Raw genomic sequence first — 13,973 nt, 5'->3', positions numbered from 1 at the left:
GGACTTTTAATGGGAAGGATCTTTCAGGGAGAAACAAAAATTCAGCAAAAAAAAAAAAAAACCTAAAAAACAAACAAACAAAAACCCTGCATTCCTGTTGTTTACTGTGCAAAACTGAACATCAGCTGCTGTGTATATTCAATGGACAGAAGACTATTAAAAAATAAAAAAGCATTTATGCATGTCCCTTGGCAAGTTCGCACAAAATCAGGACATTAAGGTTTTTTTTCTTTTTTGGTTTTCTGAGATATGGTTGTTTTGTGTAACCCAGGTTGTATTGGAACTTGCTCTGTAGACCAGTCTGACCTCCCACTCAGAGAACCTTCTTTCTAAGTCTCTCAACTGCTGGGATGAAAGACACACAACAAAGGGCATTCACACTTTCACTGATTCAGATTCTAGACTCTAGGGTTTTATGAAGTAGAGAAGAAATGAAATTATATTCATGAATATTTTACAGCACTCATTGGGGATACCAGCACCTTGCTTGTACAAATAAAACTACCTTGTCATAGAGTCACATGTTCCCAGGGATCTTAAAAAGGTAACAAAAATTAAATTTTAAATTTTTTAGAAAAGAAATAATTTCAGATACCAAACTCTATAAGAATACATAATGTGGCTACATTCTAAGGATCATGTCTGTGAGTCAGGATTCTCGATCCAGAGACAATGGCCCTAACAGGATGGAGCCTGAAGGCGTCATCGAGAATAACTGGAATGAGATTATGGAAAGTTTTGATGACATGAATCTCTCAGAATCCCTTCTCCGTGGTATTTTTGCCTATGGTTTTGAGAAGCCCTCTGCCATCCAGCAGCGAGCCATTCTTCCTTGTATCAAGAGTTATGATGTGATTGCTCAAGCCCAGTCTGGGACTGGGAAAACAGCTACATTTGCCATATCAATTTTGCAACAGATTGAGTTAGATCTAAAGGCCACTCAGGCTTTGGTTCTGGCACCCACTCGTGAGTTGGCTCAGCAGATACAAAAAGTGGTCATGGCATTAGGAGACTACATGGGTACCTCTTGTCATGCCTGTAGTGGGGGCACCAATGTGCGTGCTGAGGTGCAGAAGCTGCAGATGGAGGCCCCCCATATCACCATGGGCACTCCTGGACAGGTGTTTGATATGCTTAACCGGAGATACTTGTCGCCAAAATATATTAAGATATCTGTACTGGATGAAGCAGATGAAATGCTAAGCCGTGGGTTCAAGGACCATATCTATGATATATTCCAGAAGCTCATCAGTAACACACAGGTAGTTTTGCTGTCTGCTACAATGCCCTCTGATGTCCTTGAGGTGACCAAGAAGTTCATGAGAGACCCCATTTGGATTCATGTTAAGAAGGAAGAGTTGACCCTGGAGGGTATCCACCAATTCTACATCAATGTGGAACGAGAGGAGTGGAAGCTTGACACATTGTGTGACTTGTATGAAACCCTGACTATCACCCAGGCAGTAATCTTTATCAATACCAGAAGGAAGGTGGATTGGCTCACTGAGGAGATGCATGCCTGGGATTTCACTGTTTCTGCCATGCATGGCAATATGGACCAAAAGGAACAAGATGTGATCATGAGGGAGTTACGGTCTGGTTCTAGCAGAGTATTTATTACCACTGACCTGTTGGCCAGAGGCATTGATGTGCAGCAGGTCTCCCTAGTCATCAATTACGACCTTCCCACAAACAGGGAAAACTACATCCACAGAATTGACCGTGGTGGTCACTTTGGCCGTAAAAGTGTGGCCATTAATATGGTGACGGAAGAGGGCAAGAGGACTCTTCGAGACACTGAGACATTCTACAACACTTCCATTGAAGAGATGCCCCTCAATGTTGCTGACCTCATTTGAGGGGCTGTCCTGCTACCTGGCCATAGCCAGGGTTCATTCCTGGGGGCTGAGGATCAGCTGGAGGGGGGAGGGAAGGAAGCTAAGGGATGGACAACTTGTTTATGGTTTTTTTGTTTTTTTCTCTTTGAATAAATGTCACTTTTTGAGGCAAAAAAAAGAATAGATAATGTGGCTAGGTTGAGGAAGTCTTATTGAAAAAAAATGGCCAAAATGTTAATTATTTGCAAATAACAGCATTGTCTGTATTTGTAGCTTTTCCTGTATATCCTTGCATTTCTTGTTAATCATCCTGAAGCAGTAATCTCCAAAACTGAATTATTGAAAATTTATAATTTCTAAATAGATACATATACTAGTTCCTACTTTTTTAACCATTCTGAATATCATGTACACATAAGTCCATGGCTTTTGATTTTTGCACTTTTTACTCAACCATAGAAATACTTAAGTTTTCTCTATAGTCTTGAATGATAAAGGAAAGAACTAATATAAAAAACAATAGAAAACAAAGTAGATCTCCTTTTCAGTTTTGCAGCCCTAGAAAGTTCATCAAGGTTTATTCTTTGAGCAAGGCTTTGAACATGAAACATTCCCTATAAAGCCATGTCTCTTAAATTGGTGCATACTCCAAGCTGAAGCTATGGGTGAGTACTTTAGGGTTCTCTTTATTCAAATTTTTCTTTTTTTCAGACTTAGTGCCTTGTAACCTAACACACTCCTGCTTTCATCGGACCAATGGTGAGAAAACAGGCATTTCTAATACATCCACAACTGCAAAATTGTTTTTGGAAATTATTTTATTTTTGAAACTTATGTGTGTGTGTAGAAGGTGTGTGTGTTCTCAAAGTCTATGTAAATGAAGTGCCTAAGCCACTGTATTAACGGGGGACAGAGGATATCTTACTGAGTTGATTGTCATTTTCAACCTTGTCTGGCATAGGGTTTCTCTTGATTCTGTATTTGCAAAGCAAAGCAAAATCAAAAGTAGACAATCTATTTTTTAATTTATTCAGAATCCTTTTTGAATTCCTGTTGCTTATAAAACAAAGGAAAGAAACATGGGCACGTCTATCCGAGGATATTTATTTCTAGAAGCTAGTCTTCAGAGAGTCGAGAGAATCACAGGTGAGGGCACAGTGTAGAACTGTTGAGGGTTGGGGGTATCTTATGTGTGCTAGTGTTTTACCATGAAGGTTAGTAGGCAAAAATGTTGTGCCTATAGAAACCTGTTACTGGTACATGGGTCCAAAAGTGACCCATGACAAGAGCAGTTTATGGGGACCATCCAAAAGTGGCAGTACCGTCATTATGATTGGTCAAACTGATGAAATTTCTAGGAAATCAGAGCTGGCCACCAAACACAGACATATGTCCCATATGTGGGTGTTTTGCCATACAGGTTTGTGGTCAGATGCACTCTGTCCGTAGCCACACATTTCTGTTCCATGTGTTTAGGCTCCTTGTGGGGCGGGGGGCAAAGATATGAAAAGCCCTGGCCAGTGGTCTAAGGATTCACCTGGAATCTTTTAGGATGTCACCAAGGAAGACAGGGGTGGGTATGTGCTGTAGGCATCCAAGTGCTACAAGTGAGTATAGCTCATTTCTACCTTGGTGTCTAGGTGGCCTATCCTCGGTCTACTCGAATCCATGAATTGGAATTTTGATTCCTCAGAATCCTAGAAGTGGTCTGTGAGAAGGCACCAGCCACCAACACAATCATGTACCACCTGCTTATGCATACCGAGTGGGCCACAAGCTCAATTAAGTTTGATGGCTCAGGGAGAATCTGAGAAGTAGCCAGGTCAGGGTGTGGAATCGAGGCTGCCGAAAAGAGGCCAGGCAGGCCTGTGGGTACCATCCAGGCCAGGTTTCACTTCTTGCCCTCCAAGACAAACACCCTCTCTTTGATAAGGGGCACCCATGCAGGCAGCATACACCAGTCTTCTCCTGCCGAGGAAACCCTGAGTAACTGCCAGGGAGAAGTCACAGGGTCAAGCATCCAAAATCCCTTCTCCTGCTCAGGACTGTGCAGGCATCAGCTCAGCTACAAACACCAATGATAGCCTCTGCTGGAGAGGCTGTGGAGAAAGGGGCACTCTCATCCATTGCTGGTGGGAATGCAAACTTGTGCAATCACTTTGGAAAGCAGTGTGGCGGTTTCTCAGGAAAGTCGGATTCAACCTACCTCTCGACCCAGCAATACCACTATTGGGAATATACCCAAGAGATGCCCAAACATACAACAAAAGTATATGCTCAACTATGTTCATAGCAGCATTGTTTGTAATAGCCAGAACCTGGAAACAACCTAGATGTCCTTCAATGGAAGAATGGATGAAGAAAGTATGGAATATATACATATTAGAGTACTACTCAGCAGTAAAAAACAATGACTTCTTGAATTTTGCATACAAATGGACGGAAATAGAAAACACTATCCTGAGTGAGGTAAGCCAGACCCAAAAAGAGGAACATGGGATGTACTCACTCATATTTGGTTTCTAGCCATAAATAAAGGACATTGAGACTATAATTCGTGATTCTAGAGAAGCTAAATAAGAAGGTGAACCCAAAGAAAAACATATAAGCATCCTCCTGAATATTAACCTTCATCAGGCGATGAAAGAAGACAGAGACAGAGACCAACACTGGAGCACTGGACTGAAGTCTCACGATCTAAAGGAGGAGCAGAAGGAGAGTGAGCACGAGCAAGGAACTCAGGACCGCGAGGGGTGCACCCACACACTGAGACAATGGGGATGTTCTATCAGGAACTCACCAAGGCCAGCTGGCCGGGGTCTGAAAAATCATGGGACAAAACCGTTCTAGCTGAACATAACGGACAATGAGGACTACTGAGAACTGAAGAACAATGGCAATGGGTTCTTGATCCTATTGCACGTAATGGCTTTGTGGGAGCCCACAGTAGTTTGGATGCTCACCTTAATAGACCTGGATGGAGGTGGGTGGTCCTTGGACCTCCCACAGGGCAGAGAAACCTGCTTGCTCTTTGGGCTGAGGAGGGAGGAAGACTTGATTGGGGGAGGGGGAGGGAATGGGAGGTGGTGGCAGGGAAGAGGCAGAAATCTTTAATAATTAAATAAATTAATTAATAAAAAAAACAAAACAAAACAAAATAAAAAAAATAAAAAAAGAATACTCAGAGAAGACTCTGAAATTAACAGAGGGTATCAGTCCTGGGACAAGCCCTAAGAAGTGCCTCAGAGGTCACAGTATGTAACAGCTCTGTTGGTCAGCTCAGGGTTAATGGTGTATGGCACGTAGGTGAAGACTTTTAAGGCTGCGTCCTTCAGTTCCAGCTCATGTGGGTAGAAGTATGGCGTGGTCCATAAAACGATGCGTTTTGGTAGTGTCAGGGGGTGTCTGTACATGCTTTTTGACGGATGAGACCTGTTCGTGGGAACCATCCAAAAGTGGCAGTACCGTCGTTATCATTGGTCACATGGGCATTTCTAGGATCTCAGAGCCGGGTGCCCAACACAGACATATGTCCCTGCCACCCACATCCCCTAACCCCCCACATTCCCTGGGGGTTCCATTTCTAGCCTCAGTGCAGAAGACTTCAGGAGGCTCCCAGAATTAGAAGCTGTCATCTAAAACCTACCTACCAAAAAAGGCCATATATTTTTCAATCAGGCCTTGTTTTCTTCCTGGCCTACTGTCCCTTTCTATGTCATTTTTACCTTGCTTCCCTACTTCCCCCTTCCCTCCTTCCCTCCTTCTCCCTTCCCTCTTCCATTCTTCCCCTCCTCTGTCCCTCTCTGACGGCGGACATGTTCACTGTGTTTTCTATGCTTCATTGTCAATCTCTCCTTTATTTCTGTCTTTGGGTGTTGAGTCTCTTTTTTACATTTATACTTTTAATGTTGTTCCACAGTGCTGCACCTATCATCAGCCAAAGGTTCATCATTAAAGCAAAGCCTTCAGCATGACCCAAGTCTACGGGGGATAGCTGCAATAATGGCATGAGGGTGGGGCATCTCGGCTGGCTTAGCCAAGTGGTGTATAGCAGCAAGGAGCAGAAGGCAGTGTCCTTCTTTAGGGTGAAGCTGAGTAGAGACAACCACAGTCAAGCAAGGAACAAAAACATCAGAGGAAAAGTACCATGTGGCCAGTTTGACTACTGGTGCCTCCCTGTGTGAAGCCTCTAGCTGCAAAACAGTCATGGGCAGTTCACCACTCTAGAAAGATAGGGCAGGTCACCACTCTGGAAAGATGGGGCAGGTCACCACTCTGCAAAGATTCTCTGTGCTAGGCCATCTTGCTCAAGACTCTCTGAGAATATGCAGGGTAAAAGCCCAAAGTTAAGATTGGCTGTCCCTTATTGAGCTGCAAGGCTCAGGTTCTCCTTTAAATGATTATGAACTCTCTCTCTCTCTCTCTCTCTCTCTCTCTCTCTCTCTCTTTCTGTATGTGTCTGTGTGTGTGTTCCCTGAATTAAAAGCAAGATCAAAAAGAGTGCAGAAGTCATGGCAGAGTATACTTCCTGAGTAGTAGGTATGATAGACAGCACTAAGTTCAAAGCATGAATGGCTGTTTCTCCGGGGTGTAAGCCCTTTAAGTATAGTACACTGAGCAGAAGTTTAGGTGGGAATATCTGGCAGGGAGTGCAGAGAACAAAGAGAAGTAGCATCCATTCCTGTCAGTTGGTGAGTATCTCTGCTTGTGACATGCTGGCCTGGACCTTGGCTGGAAAGGACATGGAAGGTAGTAGATGACCTGGGGCCAATAAGAAGTCAGAGCATCAAAGTCACATGAAACCTTAATGCCATCCTCATCCTAAGAAGGGCTTTCTCATCTGGAGGTTAGTACAGATGGAGGGTTTGAAATCACTGACAGGGCTTCTCAGTAAGAAAGGAAAGAGGTGTTTTTCTGCTTGGCAATACAGAAAGCCTCGATAAGGAGGACAGCCTATGCAGGCTCAGTCCTTCAGGACAGGAATGCTTCCTGTTGTGTAGTTAAAATCATTTCTCAAGGGAAAATGTTAATTCTACAGTAATCCAGCAAGGTCTAGCCTCTATGAATACATGGGGCATGGAATCTACATTATGTTGGGAGTGTGTGTATTTGTGTGTGTTTTCTCCACTGGTAGTCATAGCCAGCCAGAAAAACAAATTCCTTTTCCAACACTTACACTGATTTAGTCCTGAGCCATGTGTCCCAATCCCTGGGGAAACAAATGAAGGAAAGTTGTGTTTCTGAGTTTGTCCCAGTTCTGCCACAAGAGACTAACTGAGGCAGGGGAGCTGGTAGTCTGGTGTGGTGTTGACAACCTGGCAGAGGTAGTAGAACTAGGATCTCTGGAATGAGTCTGGGTGCCTCTCAGTCTGTGTAAATCCCATTAGAGAGCTTTCCTTTCCTGCCTTGAGAGAGGCAGAAATGAGGAGCTGGCTGGATGCACCTGATAAAGAAAGGAATAATTCCGCACCTTTTCAGACAGGAAACAGTGGGAAAATAATGGTTGAGCATGAATGTGTGGGTTAATAACAGTGATCAATTACAAATAGTCAGATCTTAATGACAGTTGGACAATATAAAAGAAATGATTTAGAGTCCCAGCCCAAGGCCTAGTAGGCAAGGAGCTCTTGGGATGTAGGAAAGGTTCTTCTTTTGATATTTTCTTGTTCAGAAATCAGAATGTTGAAGCCCTAAGTTTCAGCAAAGGAAGAGGATGACTCAACTTAAAGGAAGAGGATGTGTAAGATGGCCCAGAGCATCCATTTGAATGCACAGCAAAGGTGATGACGTCAACAGGTTGAGGTCTCTACACAAGACGGCCAAAGTGTTTGGGTGACAGCTGCCCCACTATGCTGCTTTTGGCTGTGGTCTAAGGAACTAAAGACCTCACAGTGAAAACTTACTGTGAAACTCAGAGTCTCATTTCTCTAGATATGAATCCATCCCTAGTCTTAGGCCCTGTGTGGGTAGGTGTTGTCTGTCTTGTGCCAAAGGCTCAGATTTTTCTCTGTCCCATGCACTTTCCCTGTCAGGAGCATCCTGTGTGCCTGTTAGGAGGAGTGGGTCGGCAAACCTTGAACGTAAAGCCTAGGTGAGTCATGGTTTTCCAGAACCTGCACAACCATGGAAAGCCTGGACACATATTGGTTACCATTGACTCTAGAGTCAGGGTAGTAGCTGAGGCTCGTGCACACATGTGCCCGTTAGAGTTTCCTCCTTGGCTCTGAGAGATACGGGTCATGTTCTGCACTAAGTTGAATGTCTGGCCAAAGTTTTGTTTCTGTGGCTTCTCCCTACTTCAGAATCTAGTGGTGGGTTTTCCAATTTCGTTTTTCTATATGGCATTTATGCCTTCAGTGTGTGACACACCCTGTGATGAAGTGACTGGATATTGTGGAATGAGGACCCCGTTCTGTGTCAACCTCGTCTCCCCTCTCCCTTCTCCTCCTTCCTGTCAGAGCATGGGATCCTTACCAAAAGACTCCAAGACCTACCTGGGCAGAAATGTCCAAAGTTGAATTCAACTACTTGAACTGGAGTGGAAAGAAGTTGTCCTTTTTCTCTCTCTCAGGAAAGGGCGGGGGAGAAGAGCAGGAGGAAGTACACCTAACCAGTCTTTGTGCAAGACTCCCATCCAGCGGAATTGCTTTCGCGTTCCTGCCAACACCTCAGAGTGTGGTTTCTCCTCAGGACTTGGGATGAAGGAATGATGGGGCATGGCGACTCTGTTTTCGAGATTGAGGTGAAGGAGGGTCTAGGAAAATCCAGGGTCCAGGTCATCTGTGGGGCTCTCTCAAGCTATCCCCTGAGGTTTGCTATGCTGTAGAGTAATATCCAGAGCTATGCAGGAAGTGCAGGCATGGATTTTCTGTGGCAGCCATGTTTGTCAGGGTGGAGAGGTCAACTGCCCGGGAATCAGCTGCTTTAGGGCAGATAATGTGTGAGAATAGCCTGTGACTCCTTCATATCCTCTTATGACCATCAGTGACTGGCTAAAGCTTAAGTGCTGTGGTCACAACATGGTGCGTGGCTTCATCATTTTTTTTTAAATTCTCAAGTGTACCTACTACTCATTTCCTGGAATAAGATAATGGATTTTGGGTGTCTGGTGTCTGCTTACGGTCTTGGGGAATGCCCAGATTTCCACATGTCTTCATATTTGTCAGTCCTTTCCTTTCTTCATTTCCTTCTTTCTCCATAAGTCCATCCTTATGCATCCCTTCCTTCTTCACATTCTGCTTTCACACTAGCTCTTTCCATCCTATGCCCCAATCCCCGTTCTGTTCTCTAGAATTTATTTTCTTTGCTTCCACACAAGGTATGCTGTGAAAGACACGTTACTATGGCCGTGTGTGTGGGGTGTGTGTGTGTGTGTGTGTGTGTGTGTGTAAAACTGCATTCTTTCTCCAAGGTCCACCCATGGCCAGAGTTATCCAAGATTGGTCTATGTCATCTTGAAGTCTAGCATCAAATCTTTGACATGTTTCTTTCTCTTTTTTTCCTCACAGTAGGGTGGAGGGTGACAGTGAGAAGAAGGGTACCTGGCATTGTTGGAGCAATACTGCCATCAAGCAGAATTGCTTTCCTGTTTTTGCCAGCACCTTGGGGATCTGTTTCTTAGCATGTCTGCCGGTGAGGTAGCGAGGAAAGAACATATGAGGACTCTGGCTCAAATTCTGAGTGAAGGGGACTCTAGCCAGTCGTGAGGTAATCCATTGTCCAGGTAACTGCTATGGCGGCTCCTTTGTAAGCCTCTGAGGATCACCCTGCCTCACAGCAATATCCAGACCTATAAGGAAAGTGTAGGCTTGAATTTCCTGTGGGAGCCATGTTTGTCAGGGTGGAGAGGAGCTTTCTTCCTGGGAGTCAGCACCCTAAGAAGAGACATGTGAACAACAGTCTTTGAATTCTTCAAATTCTCCTACTGCCATGTAAAAGAAAGAAATGACAGAGATATAATAAAGGAAGTGATGATAAAGAAAGAGATGATAAAGAGATGATAGAGAAAAAGATGAAGATAGAGGAACAGATGATAAAGAGTAAATAGAGAAAGAGGTGATAGAGAAAGAGATGATAGAGAAAGAGTTAATAGAGAAAGAGGTGATAGAGAAAAAGATGATAGAAAAAGAGATGCTAGAGAAGTGATAGAGAAAGAGATAATAGAGAAAAAGATGATCATCTCTTTCTCTACCATCCCTTTCTTGATTATCTTTCTCTATCATCTCTTCCTCTATCATCTTTTCCTCTGTCTCTTCTTACTCTATCATCTCTTCCTCTATCATCTCTTTCTTTAATATCTCTTCCTTTTTCATCACTCTGTCATCTCTTTCTCAAATATCTATTATTTCTTTCTCTATCATGTCTATCCTCCATAATTTCTTTCTCTAGTCTATTATCTCTTTCTCTATCATGTCTCTATCATGTTTCTCTATTATCTTTCTGTCATCACTTTCTCTATCATCTCTTCCTCTATTATCTTTCTATTATCTTTCTCTATCATCTCTTCCTTTATCATCTCTTTCTTTATCATCTCTACCTTTATTATCTCTCTGTGATCTCTTTCTCTCTCATTTAATCCTCTATCATTTTTTCTGTATCATCTTTCTTTGTCAGCTCTTTCTCTATCATATCTTTTTATATCATCTCTTCCTCTATCATCTCTTTCTCTATCATCACTTCCTTTATCAACTATTTCTCTATCATCTCCTTCCCTATCATCTCTTTCTCTATCATCTTTTTCTCTACCATCTCTTTTTCTATCATCTCTTTCCCTATCATCTCTTTCTTCATCACTACTCTATCATCTTTTTCTCGACCATGTTTTTCTCAACCATCTCATTCTCTATCATCTCTTTCTCTATCACCTCTTTCTTTATCAACTCTTTCTCTATCATCTCTTCCTCTATTTTCATCTCTTTCTTTATCATCTCTTTCTCTACCTCCCTTTCTTTATCATCTCTTTATCATCACTTCTGTTATTGTCTTTCTGTCATCTCCTTCTTTATCATCTCTTCTTCTATTATCTTTCTGTCATCTCTTTCTCTATCATCTTTTTCTCTATCATATCTTCTGCTATTATCTTTCTATCAACTCTTTCTCTATCATCTCTTTTTCTATCACCTCTCTATCATCTCTTTCTCTATCATCTTTTTCTCTACCATCTCTTTCTCTATCACCTATTTCTTTATCAACTCTTTCTCTATCATCTCTTCCTCTATTTTCATCTCTTTCTTTATTATCTCTTCCTCTACCTCTCTTTCTTTACCATCTCTTTATCATCTCTTCTGTAATTATCTGTCATCTCCTTCTCTATCATCTCTTCTATTATCTTTCTGTAATCTCTTTCTCTATCATCTTTTTCTCTATCATATCTTCTGCAATTATCTTTCTTTCAAATCTTTCTCTATCATCACTCTATCATCTTCTCATCTATTATTTCTCTAACATGTCTTTGTCTATCATTTCTTTGTCTATCATTTCTTTCTTTATCATCTCTTCTTTTATTATCTCTCTGTCATCTCTTTATCATCTCTTTCTCTATCATCTCTTTCTCTATCACCTCTCTATCATCTCTTTCTCTATCATCTTTTTCTCTACCACCTCTTTCTCTATCATCTCTTTCTCTATCACCTCTTTCTCTATTAACTCTTTCTGTATCATCTGTTCCTCTATCTTCATCTCTTTCTCTATAATCTCTTTATCATTTCTTTCTTTATCAACTCTTCCTTTACTATATCTCTGTTATTTCTTTCTCTATCATCTCTTCCTCTATCATTTCTTCCTCAATCACCTCTTTCTCTATCATCTCTTTCTCCATCACCTCTTTCTCTATCACCGCTTCCTCTCTCATTTCTTTCTCTATCATCTCTTTGTTCAACATCTCTTCTTTTATCATCATCTCCTACTCTATCATCTCTTTATCACTTCTTACTCTCTCATCTCTTCCTCTGTCATCTCTTTCTTTAATATCTCTTCTTTTATCATCTGTCTGTTATCTCTTTCTCTAACATCTCTCTATTATTTCTTTCTCTTTCATCTCTATCCTCAATAATTTCTTTCTCTAGTCGATCATCACTTTCTCTGTCATCTCCTCCTCCATTATCTTTCTGTAATCTCTTTTTCTGTCATATCTTCCTCTATTATCTTTCAGTTAACTTTCTCTATCATCTCTTCCTTTATTATCTCTCTGCCATCTCTTTGTCTATCATCTCTTCCTCTATCGTTTCTTCCTCTATCATCTATTTTTCTATCATCTCCTTCCCTATCATCTCTATCTCTATCACCACTCTATCTTCTCTTTCTCTATCATCTTTTTCTGTACCATCTCTTTCTCTATCAGCTCTTTATCATCTCTTTTTCAATCATCTCTTTCTCTATCACTTCTTTCTCTATCATCGCTTTATCATTACTTTCCCTATTACCTCTTTATCATCTCTTTCTTATCTCTCTGTCATCTTTCTTTGTTGTGTCTTCCTCTATAATTTCTTCCTCTATCATCTCTTGCTCTATAATTTCTTCCTCTACCATCGCTTTCCCTATCATCTATTTCCCAATCATCTCTTTCTCTATTATTTCTTTTTCTATCACCTCTCTATCATCTCTTGCTCTATCATTTTTTCTCTACCACCTCTTTCTCTATCATCTCTTTCTTTAATATCTCTTCCTTTATCATCACTCTGTTATCTCTTTCTCTATCATCTATCTATTATTTATTTCTCTATCATTTCTATCCTCCATAATTTCTTTCTCTAGTCTATCATCTCTTTCTCTATCATCTCTTTATCAGCTCTTCCTCTATTATCTTTCTGTCATCTCTTTATCATCTCTTCTTCTATTATTTTTCTATGATCTTTCTCTATCATCTCTTCCTCTATCATCTCTTTTTTATCATCTCTTCTTTTATTATCTCTGTGATCTCTTTCTCTATCATCTCATTCTCTATCATTTTTTCTGTATGATCTCTTTCTTTATCATCTCTTTCCCTATCATCTCTTTATCACCTCTCTATCATCTCTTTCTCTTTCATCTTTTTCTCTACCATCTCTATCTCTATCAGCTCTTTCTCTATCATCTCTTTTTCTATCATCTCTTTATCACTTCTTTCTCTATCATCACTTCCTCTATCATCTCTTTCTCTATCATATCCTTCCCTATCATCTTTCTCTATCATTTCTTTCTCTATAACCTCTCTATCATCTCTTTTTCTATCCTCTTTTTCTCTAACATCTCTTTCTATATCATCTCTTTCTCTATCCCCTCTTTCTCTATCAACTCTTTATCATCTGTTCTTCTATTTTCATCTCGTTCTCTTTCATCTCTTTATCACATCTTTATCATCTCTTCCTTTATTATATCTCTGTCATCTCTTTATCATCTCTTCCTCTATCATTTCTTCTTCTATCATCTCTTTCTCTATCATCTCTTTCCCTTTTAACTCTTTTTCTATCATCTCTTTCTCTGTCACCTTTCTATCATCTCTTTCTCTAGCGTCTTTTTCTCTACCATCACTTTATTATCTCTTTCTCTTTCAGATCTTTCTCTATCAACTCTTTCTCTATAATCTCTTACTCTTTCTTGATCTCTTTCTCTATCATCTCTTTCTCTACCTCCCTTTCTCTACCATCCTTTTCTCTCTCATGTCTTTCTCTATCATATCTTTCTCTATAATTTTTCTCTATCATTTCTTTCTCTGTCATCTCTTTCTCTCTCATCTCTTCCTCTATCTTCTTTTCTTCTGTCATCTTTTTCTTTATCATCTCTTCCTTTATCATCTCTGTCATCTCTTTTTCTCTCATCTCTATCATCTCACTATTATTTCTTTCTCTATCATCTCTATCCTCCATAATTTCTTTCTCTAGTCTATCATCTCTTCCTCTTTCATCTCTCTATCATCTCTTCCTCTATTACCTTTCTGTTATCTATTTCTCTATCATCTCTTACGATATCATTTCTTTCTCTATCATCTCTTCCTCTATTATCTTTCTATCATCTGTTCCTCTATCTTCATCTTTTCTCTATCATCTCTTTATCATCTCTTTCTTTATCATCTCTTCCTTTATTATATCTCTGTCATCTCTTTCTCTATCATCTCTTTCTCTATCACCTCTTTCTCTATCATCTCTTTCCCTATCATTT

The 13,973-nt window shown here is 40.8% G+C and overlaps 1 protein-coding gene across 1 annotated transcript; it reads left to right on the top strand.

The window, feature by feature from the left end:
* The first annotated feature begins 638 nt into the window (after positions 1-638).
* On the top strand, positions 639-1,883 carry LOC130867722 (eukaryotic initiation factor 4A-I-like). The gene has a single exon (XM_057759862.1). It carries the CDS (start codon positions 639-641, stop codon positions 1,857-1,859), a length of 1,221 nt encoding a protein of 406 aa, XP_057615845.1. The 3' UTR covers positions 1,860-1,883.
* Positions 1,884-13,973: the final 12,090 nt, after the last annotated feature.

The sequence above is a fragment of the Chionomys nivalis genome, chromosome X (genome assembly GCF_950005125.1).
Source record: "Chionomys nivalis chromosome X, mChiNiv1.1, whole genome shotgun sequence".
Classification (NCBI taxonomy): Eukaryota; Metazoa; Chordata; class Mammalia; order Rodentia; family Cricetidae; genus Chionomys; species Chionomys nivalis.
The sequence above is the reverse complement of the archived record's forward strand: the minus strand, read 5'-3'. Positions and strand labels throughout refer to the sequence as shown.

Excerpts from the sequence above, each read along its gene's own strand:
- LOC130867722 (XM_057759862.1), top strand. The coding sequence starts at position 639 with ATGTCTGTGAGTCAGGATTCTCGATCCAGAGACAATGGCCCTAACAGG.